This window comes from Chlamydomonas reinhardtii, chromosome 6 (assembly GCF_000002595.2).
Source record: "Chlamydomonas reinhardtii strain CC-503 cw92 mt+ chromosome 6, whole genome shotgun sequence".
NCBI classification, from domain to species: domain Eukaryota; kingdom Viridiplantae; phylum Chlorophyta; class Chlorophyceae; order Chlamydomonadales; family Chlamydomonadaceae; genus Chlamydomonas; species Chlamydomonas reinhardtii.
This window is the reverse complement of record NC_057009.1, coordinates 5016327-5031786: the sequence shown is the minus strand read 5'-3', so window position 1 is coordinate 5031786 and position 15460 is coordinate 5016327. Positions and strand designations below refer to the sequence as shown.

At 65.5% G+C, this 15460-nt stretch overlaps 3 protein-coding genes across 3 annotated transcripts; all 3 read left to right on the top strand.

The window, feature by feature from the left end:
- Nucleotides 1-51: 51 nt before the first annotated feature.
- On the top strand, nucleotides 52-7879 carry CHLRE_06g280300v5 (uncharacterized protein). The gene is made up of 14 exons (XM_001695379.2): nucleotides 52-327; nucleotides 504-604; nucleotides 703-824; nucleotides 948-1059; nucleotides 1145-3186; nucleotides 3415-3616; nucleotides 3838-3988; nucleotides 4230-4427; nucleotides 4684-4900; nucleotides 5179-5384; nucleotides 5561-5688; nucleotides 5882-6066; nucleotides 6296-6410; nucleotides 6682-7879. The coding sequence occupies exons 1-14, from the start codon at nucleotides 151-153 to the stop codon at nucleotides 6866-6868; spliced, it is 4143 nt and encodes a 1380-aa protein (XP_001695431.2). The 5' UTR covers nucleotides 52-150; the 3' UTR covers nucleotides 6869-7879.
- Nucleotides 7880-7931: 52 nt separating this feature from the next.
- Nucleotides 7932-13056, top strand: CHLRE_06g280250v5 (uncharacterized protein). The gene is made up of 13 exons (XM_043063246.1): nucleotides 7932-8297; nucleotides 8538-8704; nucleotides 8959-9126; nucleotides 9295-9344; nucleotides 9552-9705; nucleotides 9917-10197; nucleotides 10386-10520; nucleotides 10709-10859; nucleotides 11095-11298; nucleotides 11550-11595; nucleotides 11822-11935; nucleotides 12085-12282; nucleotides 12502-13056. The coding sequence occupies exons 1-13, from the start codon at nucleotides 8057-8059 to the stop codon at nucleotides 12732-12734; spliced, it is 2142 nt and encodes a 713-aa protein (XP_042923952.1). The 5' UTR covers nucleotides 7932-8056; the 3' UTR covers nucleotides 12735-13056.
- Nucleotides 13057-13193: 137 nt separating this feature from the next.
- On the top strand, nucleotides 13194-15437 carry CHLRE_06g280227v5 (uncharacterized protein). Its single transcript, XM_043063245.1, has 2 exons — nucleotides 13194-13357; nucleotides 13577-15437. The coding sequence occupies exons 1-2, from the start codon at nucleotides 13268-13270 to the stop codon at nucleotides 15026-15028; spliced, it is 1542 nt and encodes a 513-aa protein (XP_042923951.1). The 5' UTR covers nucleotides 13194-13267; the 3' UTR covers nucleotides 15029-15437.
- Nucleotides 15438-15460: the final 23 nt, after the last annotated feature.

The window sequence follows — 15460 nt, the reverse complement described above, 5'->3', positions numbered from 1 at the left end:
CACAGGTCGCGAGTTTTTCACTGTAAACAAGTCTGACAATTGTCAACGCCGCATATGAGCACGAATTGTAATCAAGAAGACTAAAGCAAAGCCTGCACCTGGCAGACTCACTTCACCGACGCGTGATGGTGAAGCCTTCCAGCTTATCAAATGTTTTTCCCTGGAACTGGCAGCAGGCCCACCCATCGCGGGGGCTCTACCTTTGGGGGACGAGGCGGTAGGTCTCGGGTTGAGCTCTCCGCGCAAGAGGAGCTCCAAAAAGCCAGGGAGGAGAGGGAGAGGCGTAAGCGGCAGAAGCTTGAGCAAAAGAGTGCGGTTGTAATTCAGGTGAGCGCAGAAACCTTCTCGAGGTCTCGGGATTCACGCGAACAAGCAAGCCTGTTTGGTCCTAAGGTGTCTTGGCGTTGAATCCTCCTATGACTTGATGAGTATACAACACACGCAATTTGCCCTTGGGCTTGTACATGCAAGACGACGAAGCATCTGTTCGCGCCACGTTGCAGGCAGCCTGGCGTGGCTGGTTCTCGCGAGAGTCAACGAAGGCCAGTACCCGCAAGGCGTGGGATGAGCGCTATGGCGTGGAGGGGCAGCTGCTGGAGGCAGGGTAAGCGGGAGCTATGCAAACCCTGGTTCGGGTGGCGCTGTGCGCTGCGGTTGGCAGCCGCCTGCTGACACACCGTCACCGTGCCTTTTGCCTTGCAGAGACTGCCTCAGCCTGGGAGCGGGAGGTGCCCTCGGGACCCTGCTGTTCTTCTATGACCCTGTTCAGGACTTGCAACGACTGGCCAGCGTGGCGAGGGTGGTTGCGCTGGCGAGCAAGACCGGTACGGAAGGGGTATTGCAGGGGTATAGCAGGGGTATTGCAGGGGTCCGGTTTGCGAAGCAAAGCACCTCACTGCCATGCCTGCACGGTACCATACTTTGTTTGCTCACATACTTGCACGCAGATGACTGGTCTCAGTTCGTGACGGCCTACAATGTGGCGGACAGCCGGGCGGCGCTGATGTACCGACTGAAGGAGCTGGCGCTGCAGTGCCTTCTCACACTGTCACGTCACAGGTGCGGCGTCGCTCGGGTACGGGTAGTTATCAGCACTGGATGGCTAGAATGTGCTGAAATGGGTGTGCGCTGTCCGTTGATACAGGAGGGCTCTGGCGCCAGTGCTGGCGGCGGCGCGGCTGGCAGCGCCCCTAGACGCGGCCAGCGGCGGCGTTGCGGGCGCGCTGCAGGAGTGCGTGCTGCTGCTGGTGTCGCCGGACGTGTATGCGGGCGTGCTGGGCAAGCCGCAGGCCACCACCTTGTCCGGGGCGGTGCTGGGGCACCTGGCGGAGGCCGGCATGTGCCGCCACCTCTTCCTGCTGCTAGTGGCGGTGTTCATGCCGCAGCCGCAGCAGGCACCGGCGGCGTCCGGCATCGCCGCCGCAGTCGCCGCCGGCCGCCAGGGGCACCACCACAGTCACGGCCCGCTGCACTACATCCAGCCCCGGGGTCACGGGCACGGGGTTGCGCACGTGGACAAACACGCACATGGGCCGATCGCCGCACCCGCGCTGGGCCTGTCCCACCAGCCGCCGACGGTGCTGCACACCGTGGCGCCCAAACCCTATGTGGAGGCGCTGGTGACGCAGCTCGCGGTGCGGCTGCTGGCACTCAAATCCTGGGTCGCCGCGGCGCCTGAGCAATCCCTGCACAACTTGCTGTTGGTGCCGGACCTGTGGGCGCGCTGTGCGTCGCTGCAGCCGGTGGCGCCGCGCGTAACACGCACGGCACTGGGCTGGCTGGCGGCGGCGGGGCCGGGCCGGCTGACGGCGTTCCTGCCGCCTGACGGCGCAGCAGGGCTGCCGGGCGGCAGCGGCGCGGCGGTGGCGGTGCTAGTGGCGAACGTGCTCGCAGTGGGGCCGCGGCTGCTGCAGCAGGACAAGACGGCCGCAGCGGCGGCGGCGCCGGGCACGCTACGCGCGCCGGCACTGGCGACGGCGCGGGTGCTGCACGCTCTGGTGTCGCTACTGCCGCTCAGCCCGTTCTTTGGGGAAGGCGCCGCGGCAGGAGGCGGCGCCGTCGCGGTCGACGACGACGAGGACGAAGTGGACGAGGGGGCGTGCGGCTCGCTGGGTCTGGCGCGCCTGACCCTGGCGCCCGGGGCGGCGGGCGCGCTGCCGCGCTCCATCATCGACGGCGTGCAGGGCCTGACCGGCATGAGCGGCCGGCAGCTGCTCAAGCAGCTGGTCACGGTGCTGCTACCCGTGACGGCGCCCGGCTCGGCTGGCGGGGGTGGGGGCGGCGGCGCCGGGCTGGGGCAGGGCTCGGCCAACACGTCGGCGTCGGGCTACGCCACGGGCGGCGCCATGTCATTGTCCACCTCCCCCAGTGGCGGATACTTCATGACGCTGGGCGGCTCGCCGCCCATGCGCGCCGGCTCGCTCACCACCGCCGGCAGCCTGGGCCGCGTCAGCCTGGGTGCGGCCGCGGCGGCCGCCGGCGCGGGTGTGCAGCTTCCGGGCGCGGTGGGTGCTGCGCTGGCGCTGACGCCGCCGTCGACCAGCTCGCTGCTGGAGGCGGCGGAGGCGGCGCACGCGGTGGCGGAGCTGGTGCACCAGCTGTGCCAGCTGCCGGGGCAGCGGCAGCGCGTGATGCTGGGCCTGGCGCTGTCGTGCGACTTCGCGGAGCGCATGTGGTGGTCCTTTCTGCGCCCGGCGCGCCTGGCCGACATCGTCGGCATCACCTGGCTGCCCGACGCGTCGCCGCCGGCGTCAGGGCTCAGCGGCGCCGGCAGCTGCCTGCCCGGCCTGAGCCCGTGCGGCACCAAGGCCTCTGTCAGCACCAGCAGCAGCTTCAACTGCAGCGGCGCCGCGCCCATGGAGGTGGAGCTGTCGGGCGGGCAGCAGGGGCTGGCGCTGAGCCGGCAGGGGTCGCGGAACAACAACGGGACCGGCTGCGGCGAGGACGGGGCCGGGGCGGACGGGGCGGGGTTAGGTGGCGCGGGCGGTGGCGGTGGCGGCGGCCCCGGCTGGCGCCCGCGCATGGCGGAGGAGCTGGGGTGGCTGTTGCCGCTGGCGGTGGCGTGCGGCATCTTCACGGTGCACGTGACCACCACCACGCTGGACGAGTTCTACGGCAACGGCACCCCCGGCTCTCAGCGGCCGCTGGCACTGCAGCAGTTATACGACAGCGCGGCGCCGGAGGCGGGTGAGGTGGTGGATCCAGGAGGGTTACGGTGAAGGCAGGCTTGATGCAAACTTTTGTGTACGGTATGCGGTCTTTGTGGGGACGTTCATGCGGGCGACAAGCAAGCAAGGGGGCGTCCGGGTGTCTACAGGAATGGTTGGCGAAGTTGCCACCGCCAGCCGCCGCATGTGGCACTGCGTTGCGTTCTTGTTCTAAAGCCCAGTTGCTGATGCGCGCGCTGCTGCGCAGGCTTCCTGGCCATGCTGCGCGACAGCCTGTGGCACGTGCTGTGGTCGGACTTTGAGACGGAGCACAGCACGGCAGGCGAGGCGCTGCACGCGGTGCTGGCGCGCCACGGCGGGAAGCTGTTCGGCATCCTGTATGAGCGCAACTGCCGCCAGGCGTTCTGCCCGACAGAGGCCTTCCACGCCACAGCGCTGGCGCCTGACAGGTGTGCGTGTGTGCGTGGGTGCGTGGGGGTAGTTCATTCAAATCCCAAAATAAAGCGCGGGGTGGGGCGGTTTGGGCGCGTCAGTCACCTGCTTGCTGGGATTGCTTACAGACACGCCTATAGGGCAGTCTCTGTCATCACACTCATCAGCCCCAACGTGCGGAGGAACGCGTGCTGACCCTTTCGCCCGCCGTGCGCGTCCTGGCCTGCCCCCTCTGCAGGTTCCTGACGGAGGCCAGCAGCAGCCGCAGCAGCGCCGGGCGCGAGGACGGCACGTCGCGGGTGTGGCAGGTGCTGGCGCACGCGCCCTACCTGGTGCCCTTCGCAGACCGGGCCCGGCTGTTCCAGCTCATGGTGGGCAAGGAGCGAGAGGTGAGCGGCGGCACGCGGCGCCGGGGCGGGTGGCTGGGCGGTGCGCACAAAACAAAAGCCGAGGGCTGTATCTGTCGGAGGGCTGCCGCATGACAGGCCCTGACCCACTTACGCCCCATGGGTACCCTGCTTTACTGCCGCCTTTCCGGGCGCCGCCACTACCGTCCTGTTCTAGCCCACCAAGTCACCCTGCTCGCCTTTCCCTCCGCTGCCGCTTGCCGTCCGCTCCGCCGCCCCGCAGGAGTACCGCGCGCAGGAGGACAGCCGCTTCTTGGAGATGGGCATGTTGGAGGCGGGGCTGGGCAACCGCTTCGTGCCCATACGCCGCGACCAGTTGCTGTTCGACGGCTTCGACCGCCTCAACTCCCTGGGCGAGCGGCTGCGCGGCCGAGTGCGCATCATGTTCATTGACGCGCACGGCCAGCCGGAGGCGGGCGTGGTGGGTGCCGCCGGGGCGTGGTGGCGTGGCATGCACTGGGTGTGGTGTGGGAATGGACGCCGGAGTGGGTGTGGGTGTCTCACCGTCTACCCACTGCGAGTTAAGGTCATAGCAAGGCCATAGCTGCCATCGCCGGTGTCTGTGCCGCCTCTGTGCCCGCCTCCTCCAAACCCTGCCGTCACGTCGCCGACCTCCTCACCGCATCCGCCTCACCTGCCTCACCTGCTCATTCCTTCCCTTCCTCCGCCGCACACAGGACGGCGGCGGCCTGTTCAAGGACTTCATGGAGGAGCTCATGCGCGCCGGCCTCAGTGCCGAGTACGGCCTGTTCGCCTCCAACGCCGCGCACCAGCTGTACCCCAACCCCGCCGCCATGTGTGTGGTGGAGGACGCGCCGCGGCTGCTGGCATTCCTGGGGCGCATGCTGGGCAAGGCCATGTACGAGAACGTGCTGCTGGAGCTGCCGCTGGCGGGTAAGAGCGCGGGGAGGGGCGGTGGGGGGGGATGGCCAGGCATGCAAGACGGGAGCGAAGGGGGGGGGGTTCCATGCATGATAAGATAGACGAGGTGCAGGGGGTATTACATGCCCGAGCCTTACGATTAGGTCCCACATTGTTGGGGACCGGGCGGAGGGGTTGGAGCAGTTGTGTGGAGGGACGTGGGCGATATGGGTGGGTCGGTGGCCATGGGCTGGCCTCCACTGACGCCTCCTGCGGTCCCAACCCCGCCACCGGCGCCATGGCTGCTACAGGCTTCTTCCTCAAGCGCTTCCGCGGCGCCCACTGCGACCTGAACGACCTGCCCACTCTGGACCCCGAGCTCTACCGCAACCTGCTGCGGCTCCGCGAGCACCTGCTGTCGGCCTCGGCCACGGCCTCGGCGGCGGGCGGCGGCGGCGCGGTGGGCGGTGACGGGGGCGCGGACTCGGCGGCCATGGACCTGGGGCTCACTTTCGTGGTGGGTGGCAGGGCAGGACAGGGCAGGGCAGGGCAGCACGACGGCCGCGGGTAGCCTTGCACTTGCGCTTGCACTTGCAGCAAGGGGTGGGGGATGAATTACATGAGCGGGTCGGGCTAGGTACGGCGGGGGTCCAGGAAGGTTGCCAAGCCAGGCACTATCACCTGACGGCGCAGGTGGCTGACGAGGTCGCGGCGGCGCTGGGCGACCCGCACGCCGAGGTGGAGCTGAAGCCGGGCGGCCGCAGCATTGCTGTCACGGCCGACAACGTGCGCGAGTACATACACCGCGTGGCGCACTACAAGTGAGGCCGGGCCGCGCGGGGGGGGGGGACAGACTGACGAGGCGGCCGGGATGTGGGCGGAACCACACGCGCACGCACTTGCAGTCTCTCTCATCGCCGCGTTCTCCTGGCCAAATTTCACTGATGGTCGCCACTCCTCATGGTCTTCAACCGCATTTATCTTCGTTGCGCCTCTTCTCTTCCCTCCGCCCAGGCTGAACGTGGCGCCGCGGCCGGCCGTGTCCGCCTTCCTGTCGGGCTTCTACGAGCTCATCCCGCGCACCTGGGTTTCCATGTTCAGCGGCGAGGAGCTGCAGACGCTCATCAGCGGAGCCGACAGCGCCCTGGACCTGGCGGACCTGCAGCAGCACGTCGAGTACGCGGGAGGTTACCACCCTGGTGAGCGCGGCCAGCCGGGGAAGGTGGATCGTCGGAGGCTCGGGGCGAACACGGGAGGGCGGTCGTCATGGGCCAGTCGGCTAGTTTGAATAGGCCAGTGCCGGCCGCGGCTTGGCTGCTCAGCAGCCGGTTTAGTAACAAGGGCACAATGTTTTATCCCTGTCGGCTGGCGGCTGTGCACCTGACTGCGCCTCCACCTGCCCCGCGCCTTGTCGGCCGTCGGCTGCAGACCACCCCGTCATCCACTGCCTGTGGGAGGCTCTCGCCAGCTTCACGCCAGAGGAGCAGGGCAAGTTCCTCAAGTTCGTCACCTCCTGCAGCCGCGCGCCGCTGCTGGGCTTCAGGTGCGGCGCGGCTTGCTGTCTGGTTGCGTGAGGGGGTAGACCTGCCTTGCCAACAATGCCGCACTGCGGTACTGCTCTTGGTATATGATGAGGTCCCAGCAGTGCACGCCTGCCAATTCATCGCCTAGCTGACTTTGCTTGGCTCTTAAAACGCTCACCGACCCTTCTATCTGCCGCACCTACTCCTCCACTGTACGTACGGTGCATGCTCATCCCTGCAAAACCCCGCCCGCCTGCCCATCCACTTGTCTCCGCCACAACGCCGCCACAGGTACCTGGAGCCGCGGCTGTGTGTGCAGATGAGCGGCGGCATGCTGGACCCCGCCGCCACGCAGCGCCTGCCCACCGCCTCCACCTGCATGAACCTGCTCAAGCTGCCGCCCTATCGCACCGTGGCCCAGATGCGCGAGAAGCTGCTGTACGCGGTCACCAGCGGCGCCGGCTTCGACCTCAGCTAAGGAGTGCGGGGCTAGGGGCTAGGGGCTAGGAACCAGGGACCTAGGGGATAGAGCTGAGGCCTGTGCGGGTGCGGACGCGGGTGTGGCTGCGGCTGCGGCTGCGGGTGCGGAAGTCTGAGCGCCCATGGCGCAGACGGTGGTGGGAGCGGTAGGGGTGTAGGAGTGCACCATACGGATGCCCCGTAAATTGTGAAGTGGCGGCTGGTCGGAGCACGGGCCGGGGCATGCAGCCTGGGATAACACGGCAAGGATGGCGGCGCGGCGCGCGGGTGCGCCAGCATTTTGGCGCCCTGGAGCGGGATGTGGATTAGTACGTCAGTGGAGCCTGCCGCCTTCACTTCGTACCGCTATATTTATACAACTGGAAGGCCTGGGCGCGAGGCATTGCCAAGCCCACCATCAATAGCTTGGCAAGATGCTGTGCCACGCTGCCGTGCCCACACGCATGCTGCTGGTGATGGGTTCGCTGGGATGGCATGGACTGATGCCGTGCGGCATGAGCGTTTGTACTTCTACTAGTTTGCTGCTGGCGGCAAGCAAGTGTGTCGTGCAGTACCGTTCTGGAGGTCGAGTGTTTACTGGCATTTGTGGCACCGGCTCTAGCTGAGGCGCTACGGTCTGAACCAACGAGGTCAGAGGCTGGCTGTACCAAAGAGAAGAAACGTTTTAGCTGTGTCGTGCGAGGATGCTGTTTGCGGGCAGCGTCGATGTTGTGGTGTGTGGGCGCCTGCGGGCGAGAGGTCGCTTTGAACCAGCGGGCGCGCGCGGGTGTCGCACTACTGTCGCACGGGTGGCAGCACCGACAGAGGCGGTCGCCTCTAGCTGCTGCGCCGGACGCGCGCATCGTCGGGCGCGTAATAATCAGCTTACGTGTGTTTGCGGATGGATTTCGGATCCAGCGATTCCGACTGCGGCCGATGCCGCTATCAAGCAAACTTTCGGGTCCGAGGCGGCGGCGAGCTGGCGCTGTGCTGGCTGGGCTATAGATAACGTGTGTAAAAGCTTCTACCTTAACATGCGTGTTGTGTACGTTGAGCATTCCCGACTGTGGCAGTCACTACTGCACTCAGGCACGTTCCCTGCACCGAAACGGCACTCCATCGAGGTCGCACATCTAAAAGCGCAACAGACATCTTACCAGCCCGCGGGTCTTGCAGGGCGCACATCGCCATCAGCAACGCCATAGCCATGGCAGTACTGTGCGGTCAGCAAGGCCGCGGCTGTGCTGGCGGGAACAGGGCACCTGGACGCGCGCGGGCCGCGGGCTCAGTTATCCTGCTCATGCTCGGGCTAGCTCTGGCGTTGGGGCCGTCCACGGCAGCGGCTGGGTTGCTCGATCTGGGCGCCTCAGCCTCCACGTCCGTGTCACCAGCGCGCCGGAGCCTGCTGCAGCAAGTGAAGCCAGCGGCGGCGGGACCGCCTGCCGGCTGTGAGTCCTGGGCTGCTCGCTGTGACATCCCTAGTTCTCCCCGGCCGGCAGCTGCTACCTGTACTTGCGGGCGGGTCGGCAGCCACCGGCGTGCCGCCTGCCCGGCTCTAACGGCCCGACAGCTAGCCGGCTCCTCGTTCACGCAGCCTGCCCGGGTCATCCCAGGCCCAAACCTTTCCAAAACCTAGGGACCTCATCCCTGCTACTCTGCGGCACGTCCCTCCCTTCTCACGCACACAGGCTTTGACACCCGCACTGTGGTGGCGTACGCGGGAAGTGGCGGCGCGCCCGACCTCAAAGAGGTGGCGTCGGCGCTGCCGTTCGACACGGGCTCGCAGCTTCTGCCGCTGGGCTCTGGCCAGGCGATGCTGCTGGACCTGGAGGCGGGCGGGCCGTGCACTGTGGGGGTGAGCGCGTGGCGCGACAAGGGCCACCCCCGGAATGTGACGCGTGGAAGCGGGGCTACATAGCGAGCAGTTTGCCTGTGGTCGCTGGCGGTGCCCATTGGCTGGCGCCACGTCTGGCTGGGGCGTTTCGGCGGAAGCCGGGGGAATCCGCCGTGTCGATCCACGCAAAATCCGCACCTGTCCTGCATCCCGCGCCCGTGCGCCGCCCGCACCTCATTCTGCGCCGCCCTTTGCCCCTGCCCCTCCCCGCGCAGCTGACGTCGCTTCCCGGCGCCCTGCTGTTGTACGACAACGGCACGCTGGATCGCTCGCTGCCCCTGCTGGCGGGACTCAACGCTGTGGGCGGCAGCCTCATGCTGTACGGCAAGGCGGGCCTGGGCGACGGCGGACTCAAGAGCCTACAGCCACTGCAGGCTGTTGCGGTGGGTGGCGTCGAGTGGCTTCGGCGGGTTGCCGTGACGTGGTGCAGGTTTGCGGATGGACGAAGGCTACGGGATTGCTACTTGGGACTGCCGTGAAGGCGCCGTGCCGTGGCCGCTGCCTTGGAGCTGTCCTACCGGTACGTGCGCTCTGTGTTGCTCCTCCTGCAGTCCGCCAAGAACCTGCTCATCTACAACATGGACGCTCTGGCCGATCTCAAGTGAGCAGGCGTGTGGCCGCGTAGGCAGCACCCGCGCTGACTGCTCCAAGCCATCGTCACCACCAGCAGTATTGAGCACCTGCAGTGTGCCCGCCGACAGCCGGCCAGGCAAAGGCCCCAGCCGCCACCTCCACAAACCATCTCTTTGCCCAACCACCACGCACCACGTTTCCGCGCCGCCCGGCTCCCCTCCCCACCCGTACGCAGGGGTCTGGAGGCCATCCGCGCCCTGCCCGGCCAGCTCATCGTGTCAGACAACGCCCGCCTGCGCTCGCTCAAGGGCCTGGACGGCCTGACGTCTGTGGGCGGCGACGTGGCGCTGCTGAGCAACCAGGCGCTCACTAGCGTGCAGGGCCTAGGGGTGAGTGGGCGGCCGCATCATGTATGGGCGGCCAGAGCTGCGAACTGCGGCTGTGTTTGCACCCTATGCACAGCCTATGTTGCTTTGCCACTGCCTTCGCACGTACGCAGGGCATTGTCATGTAAAGAGCCATTCAGGTGCATGCCATCTGCCTGGACTGCACTCATATGACGACACCACGCGCCACGCCCCATTTCCCTTCCGCACACAGAACCTGCGCACCATCGGCGGCCAGATCGTGGCCAAGGGCAACGGCAACCTGCGCGACCTGCTGCCGCTCACCTCCCTCACCTCCCTCAGCCGCCTCACACAGACCAACAACGGCGACAACAGACTGGAGCTGCCGCCCGCGCTGGAGGCGCGTTTTGGTGCAGGCGGCTCCGCAGCGGTGGCGACGGCGGCGGCTGCATCTAGCGGCGGTGCCGGCCAAGGCACGCGGGCCGACCCGGATGCGTCGGTGGTGCTTGTGTACGCGGGCCAGGCGCCTGACCTGTGAGTAGTGCTGTACTAGTGCTAGAGGTTGTACTTAGCAGCGGGCCCCACCGCCTGGATATGGACGCCTTATGTGTACCTGCCCTGTGTTGCCTCGCCTCGCTCTTTTCCTTCTCGCCGATGCGTGTTGCTTGCTGCACTATCATTGGAACGCCGCACTTCCCTTCAATTTCCTCCGATGCGCACAGGGACGATGTGAACGTGTGGCTACAGGACTTCATGCCGCCCATGGACAAGGACAAGATCGACATACGACCGTACAACACGCGCCTGGTCAACTTGTACGGCACCGGCGGAGAGGTCAAAAAGCTCGGCGTCATCACGTAAGTGCAGTGGTCAGCCGGATGGGATGCCGAGGCTGCGGGCTCCAAAGAAATAATTGGCGCCACAACAATTGCTACGGTGTGGGTCCGACATTACAACTGCTTAACCGTGGGTCCGCGGCTGCCCTGCCAACCTGATCACAACCACGCGCCTGCACTGCTGCCTTCACTCCTCATGTCGTTCCAAGCGGCTCACTGGTGGTCTGGAGCAACGGCGATCTGGGCAAGGGGCTGTGGCCGCTGGCCGGTGTGACGGCTGTGTACGGGGCGCTGGTGGTGGTGGGCGCACCGGACAGGAGCAGCGTGCTGGAGACACTGCAGGGACTGGACAACGTGCAGGTGTGCGGTTCACTAGCACGGCGCGCGCGCGCGTGCGTATGAACACACCGTTTTGTGTTACTGTGTGCTCATGTGCACGCGCGTGCAGACACGCACGCTGTCACGGCGTGTGTATACCGTAGGCATGCGACTGCGATACCCCTAGCCTTTCAACAACGCGCTTTCGGCCCTAAATTGCTGCCTAACGCCCCCCTTTCCGCCTAACGCCCCACCCCTTTCCATGCCCCGCCGACAGTACGCGGGCACAGTGGGCATCCTCTCGCTGCCGCGCCTGAAGGACTTCTCCGGGCTGGGATCTCTGGCGGCCCTGGGCGGCGACTTCAACGTGCTCTTCTGCCCCGCGCTCGCGTCCAGTCGCGGGCTGGGGCCCCTGACCTCGGTGTTCAGCGACCTGTGGATCCAGGGCTGTGACTCGCTCAAGGACTTGGATGGATTCAAGGTGGCGCGTGCCTTGCAATGGTGTTGGCGGTGTTGGCAAGGGTTGTCTTGATTGCTGTTGGCAAGTGGCGGACGCATTACGGGCTCCCCAGCAGGGATGGGCTCCCCGGGCGCATGTTGGCTGTATTCGGCATTGTGCACACGAGCGTCTGCACCAGGCGGCAGCTGCGCCGCGCAGCAGTGTGGCCTGACCTCGGGTTTGTGCGCCAGGCCCCCTGCGGCTCACTCCTTGTGGTACATCCTCAACCGCAGGCCGTGAGGAGCATCGGTGCCTCCCTTCACCTGGACCGACTGGCATGTAAGGCGGGCAAGGGCTCTCACAGCAGTTGCCGGCGACCCCCCGTTTCGTTGGCCACTCCATGCGTCCCGCTGCCTGCCCGCTTCTGTCCCACCACCACGGACTGACTGTGCTTACGCCTTCAGAATGCCTCCCCATAGTCCTTTGGGGAGTGGTTACGGTAACGACACGTCCTTCCCTTGGAATCCCCCTCTGCCCTGCCTTCCTGGCCCCTGGGTCCACACAGCTCTATACAGCCTGGACGGCCTGGGCGCCCTGGAGTCAGTGTACGGCGAGGTCCTGATCAAGAAGTGCAGCTCGCTCAGCTCCACCTCAGGACTCAAGTCCCTCACCTACGTCGGTGAGCACGTGCTGAATCACTGTGTGTCGGCAGCCCTGCCGCGTATGTCCGACCGCTGCGGCTCCACCCCACTCTAGAAAAGCCGCGCCGCATCACAACTTCGTGTCCCTCGGTTCGCCTCCAAAATCACCTCCTTTTGCACCACCCAGGCAAGTCCGTGGCTGTGCTGTGGGACCAGCAGCTGGCGGACCTGTCTGGGCTGTCCCGCCTCAAGTCAGTGCCGTCCGACGTCATGCTGTCCGGACTGCCGGCACTCACCAGCCTGGGCCAGCTGTCGGGGCTGGGCAGTGTGGGGCTCAACCTGGTCATATCCGACAACGCCGGACTCAAGGACCTCAGCGGGCTAGGTGAGTGCGTGGGCTGGGTAACCCTGGAAGATCTTGTTGTCCAGCCCCGTGTCTCCGTACCGTGTGGGTGTATGTGGGTGTAAGTAACGATAGCGCGCAGGAAGGTGGTCGACACAAGGCGTGCAAATTATGCAAGTGAGCGTGCATGTAGCAAGCTGTTCCGTGTCTGCCTCTCACCCTCCTGCCCGACTTCCGCGTGTGCCCCGTCGCCGCATGCAGGGTCGCTCACGCGTGTGGGCGGGCTGCTGTCTATCGCCAACAACAACGGCCTACAGTCGCTGAAGGGCCTGGAGGGACTGCAGTCAGTGGGCGGGCCGGTTAACATTGCCAACAACCCCAGCCTGCCCGGGGACAACGCAGAGGCGAGCCGCCTCCGCGGTCTGGCGCAGGGCAGCGGCGGTGGCGGCGGTAGCAGTGGCGGTGGCGGCAGCGGTGCACAGCAAAAAAAGTAAGCAGCACGGAGCAGCACGCTTCAGGTAGATTTGACTGACGCATTCAGGAAGATTTGCATAACAATACGGTAACAATACGGTGCGCAGGGGATGAGAGTTAGGCATGGGTGCAGTATGCCCCCAGTCGGTCGGACACAGCCTGTAGATGAGCTGTAGATGAGCATTATGGGCTGAGATAATGCCAAGTAGGCCCGGAAGCCACTGGGAAAGGTGAGACTCTGGCCAGTGTGGCCACTGCGGTAGCAGGCCGGGGCCCGCGGCCGGTGCGTGGGTGAGGCGTCTATATGCAGTATGGCACACCGGCTTGTAAGTAATAGCGGACAATCAAAACAGCAATCCGCGCGGGGGACGGCAGCAGGCAAGGGTCATTGCGGAAGGGCGGGCAGGCTGCATCGGCTCGGCTGGCACGACAGAAGTCTGTTTGACCACTTATACCCGTGTCGGCACTCTGTAAAGGAAGTTGTTATAGACCACTTACACGCGCACGAGGGAAGGAGCTTCCACTTTGACAACATTCTGAGCGACTCACATATATGCAAGGACCGGCGCAGCTGAACTGTCTGCTGGTGGGCTCATACGTATTAGCGCTCGTCATCATTGTCGTGGACTGGGCGCTTCGTGCTGTAAGTTCCTATTGTCCTGCCGCTTTGACCGCCCGCAACCTTGGCAACTGTATCGCCGCTCTGTGGGAACTCCAGAAAGTGCTGCATTGCTGGGAGATGGGGAATGGGCCAAAGGGCCTTCATGTGCAGACCTTCCAAATGCGCATTCCGCATGGCCAAGCCCGCCAGCTGGCTTCTAAGACTCATGGGCCTGAACACTCATTGGTTCTCACGTCGTAGGTCTCAAAGGAAAGGCGGTCCGAGGTCGGTGCAGCAGCTTCCGGGGGTCAGGCCCCTGCCCTCGTGGGCACTGCACCTGGACAGGGCACTGCTGACGCGCCAGTCTCAATGGCATCGCCGCGCCAGCAGCCGGACACGCCCTCGGACTTGCTACGGGCAACCCAATTCTCGGACACCACAATCGGGGCGTCAACCTTGGCTGGAGAGTCCAGCATACCCAGCAGCTCAGCGCTCTCAGTCATGCAGCCGCTGTCACCCCACGCCCCCGTTCATCCCCACGCCCGCGCCCTCGCGAAGCAGGCGAGCGTCAACCGCTCGCGTACGGCTATCCAAGCGCTCCATGAAGCCAATGAGGCGCTGCGGCACCAAGCGGAGGTGCTGGCCACCGCCGCAGACGAGGATGTGCAGGCGCCATCGGAGCAGGCCACCACCGCGGCCGTGCAGAGGTTCCTGTCCCGGCGCATGAGCCGCAACGCCAGCCGCAATAGCCGCGGGGCGATGGTTAGTGGCACGCGCCAAGCCAGCATGGAGGCGGCGGCGGCAGCTGCCGTGGCGGCCGTGCTGCCGCCTGGGGCCCCGGCCATGCAGCCCGTCGGCGAGGCGCGCGCAACGGCGACGCCATCACAAGGGGTGGACGCAGCGGAGTCAGCTGACGCAGCAACAGCGGCGGCGAATGACGCAGCATCAGCGGCCGAGCAGGCGACGCGGGACGCTGGGGGTGCAGGTGCTGCCGCGCAGCAGGCAGTGGCGTTATTGCCAACACCTGAGATGGCGCAAGTGACCGCATCAGAGCAGGCCGCTGACGTGCCTACGGAGGCTTCAGCGCAAGAGCTGGCCACAGGACCTGTTGGCGCGTCGGCGGGTGTTGTTGCGGCAAATGATCAAGCGCCGGAAGTTGGGCGTGACGCAACAGCGGTGGAGGCCGCCGCAAGGCCTAGCAGCGCCTTGAAGCCGACTGAGGCAGCCGTGACCGCAGTGGCTCAATTGTCCAGTACTGCACGAACTGTGGAACAGAGCGCTTCACAGGCTGCAGCAAATGGAGCACACGGCCCCGCAACAACACCTCCTGTAGACAGCACTGTAGCCGGCAAAGCAGCGGCCGTGGCGGTGTCGGCGCCGGTGCACGTGGAGGCGGACGGCATGGCAGTCGGGCCCAACAAAGGGCACACGCCAGCAGCGGCTCTTGCGGCGACCGCCGCAACGTCCATCACAGCCGGTCAGGCGACACAGGGCACGGCAAGCGGTGGTCCGGGAGAAACGGAGCAGGCAGCATCGTCAACGGGGCGAGCAGCACCGGTTGTGCAGGCAACGCTGGCACCTGCAGCACGGGACGTTCAAGGTGCATCGCTATCTGCCGTGCCTTCCAAAGGCGCGGCAGCGCAGGAAAGCAGTCCTGATGCAACCAAGAAGAAGGCAAAACGCCCGGGACTGTTTGCTTGCTTTGGGCGGTAGTGCTACGTCAACTTTGGTGAAGGCAGCAGCTGCCGAGGAGCCGCTGGGGCGTGCGGCAGTCAGGTCGGGGTAAGCAGGATTGTGGATGGTTCAGCTGTGCGCAGGTTGCGGTGCTCCGCGATTTTCAATTGCAGGTATCTTTGCTTGCAGTCTGTTTTTAAGATACTGGAGACCGTGAAAGTTAGCGTCACGTTGCTCCCAATTTTTGGCATATGTGGGTGGACCTGTTTGTGCGGGGGTGCGCAGTGGGGAGGGGTGCCGGGGCAGGTTCGCACACGGGTGCCGAGCTCCCGATCGGGTTGCGTGTCAGTTCACTGACGAAATGACGAAATGACCTTATGGCATGGACGGCTTAAAGGCATCATACTGTTTAGGTTACAACGAACGCGGGTCTTACGGAAGGACTGTATGCGCGCTGCACTCGCGACGTAA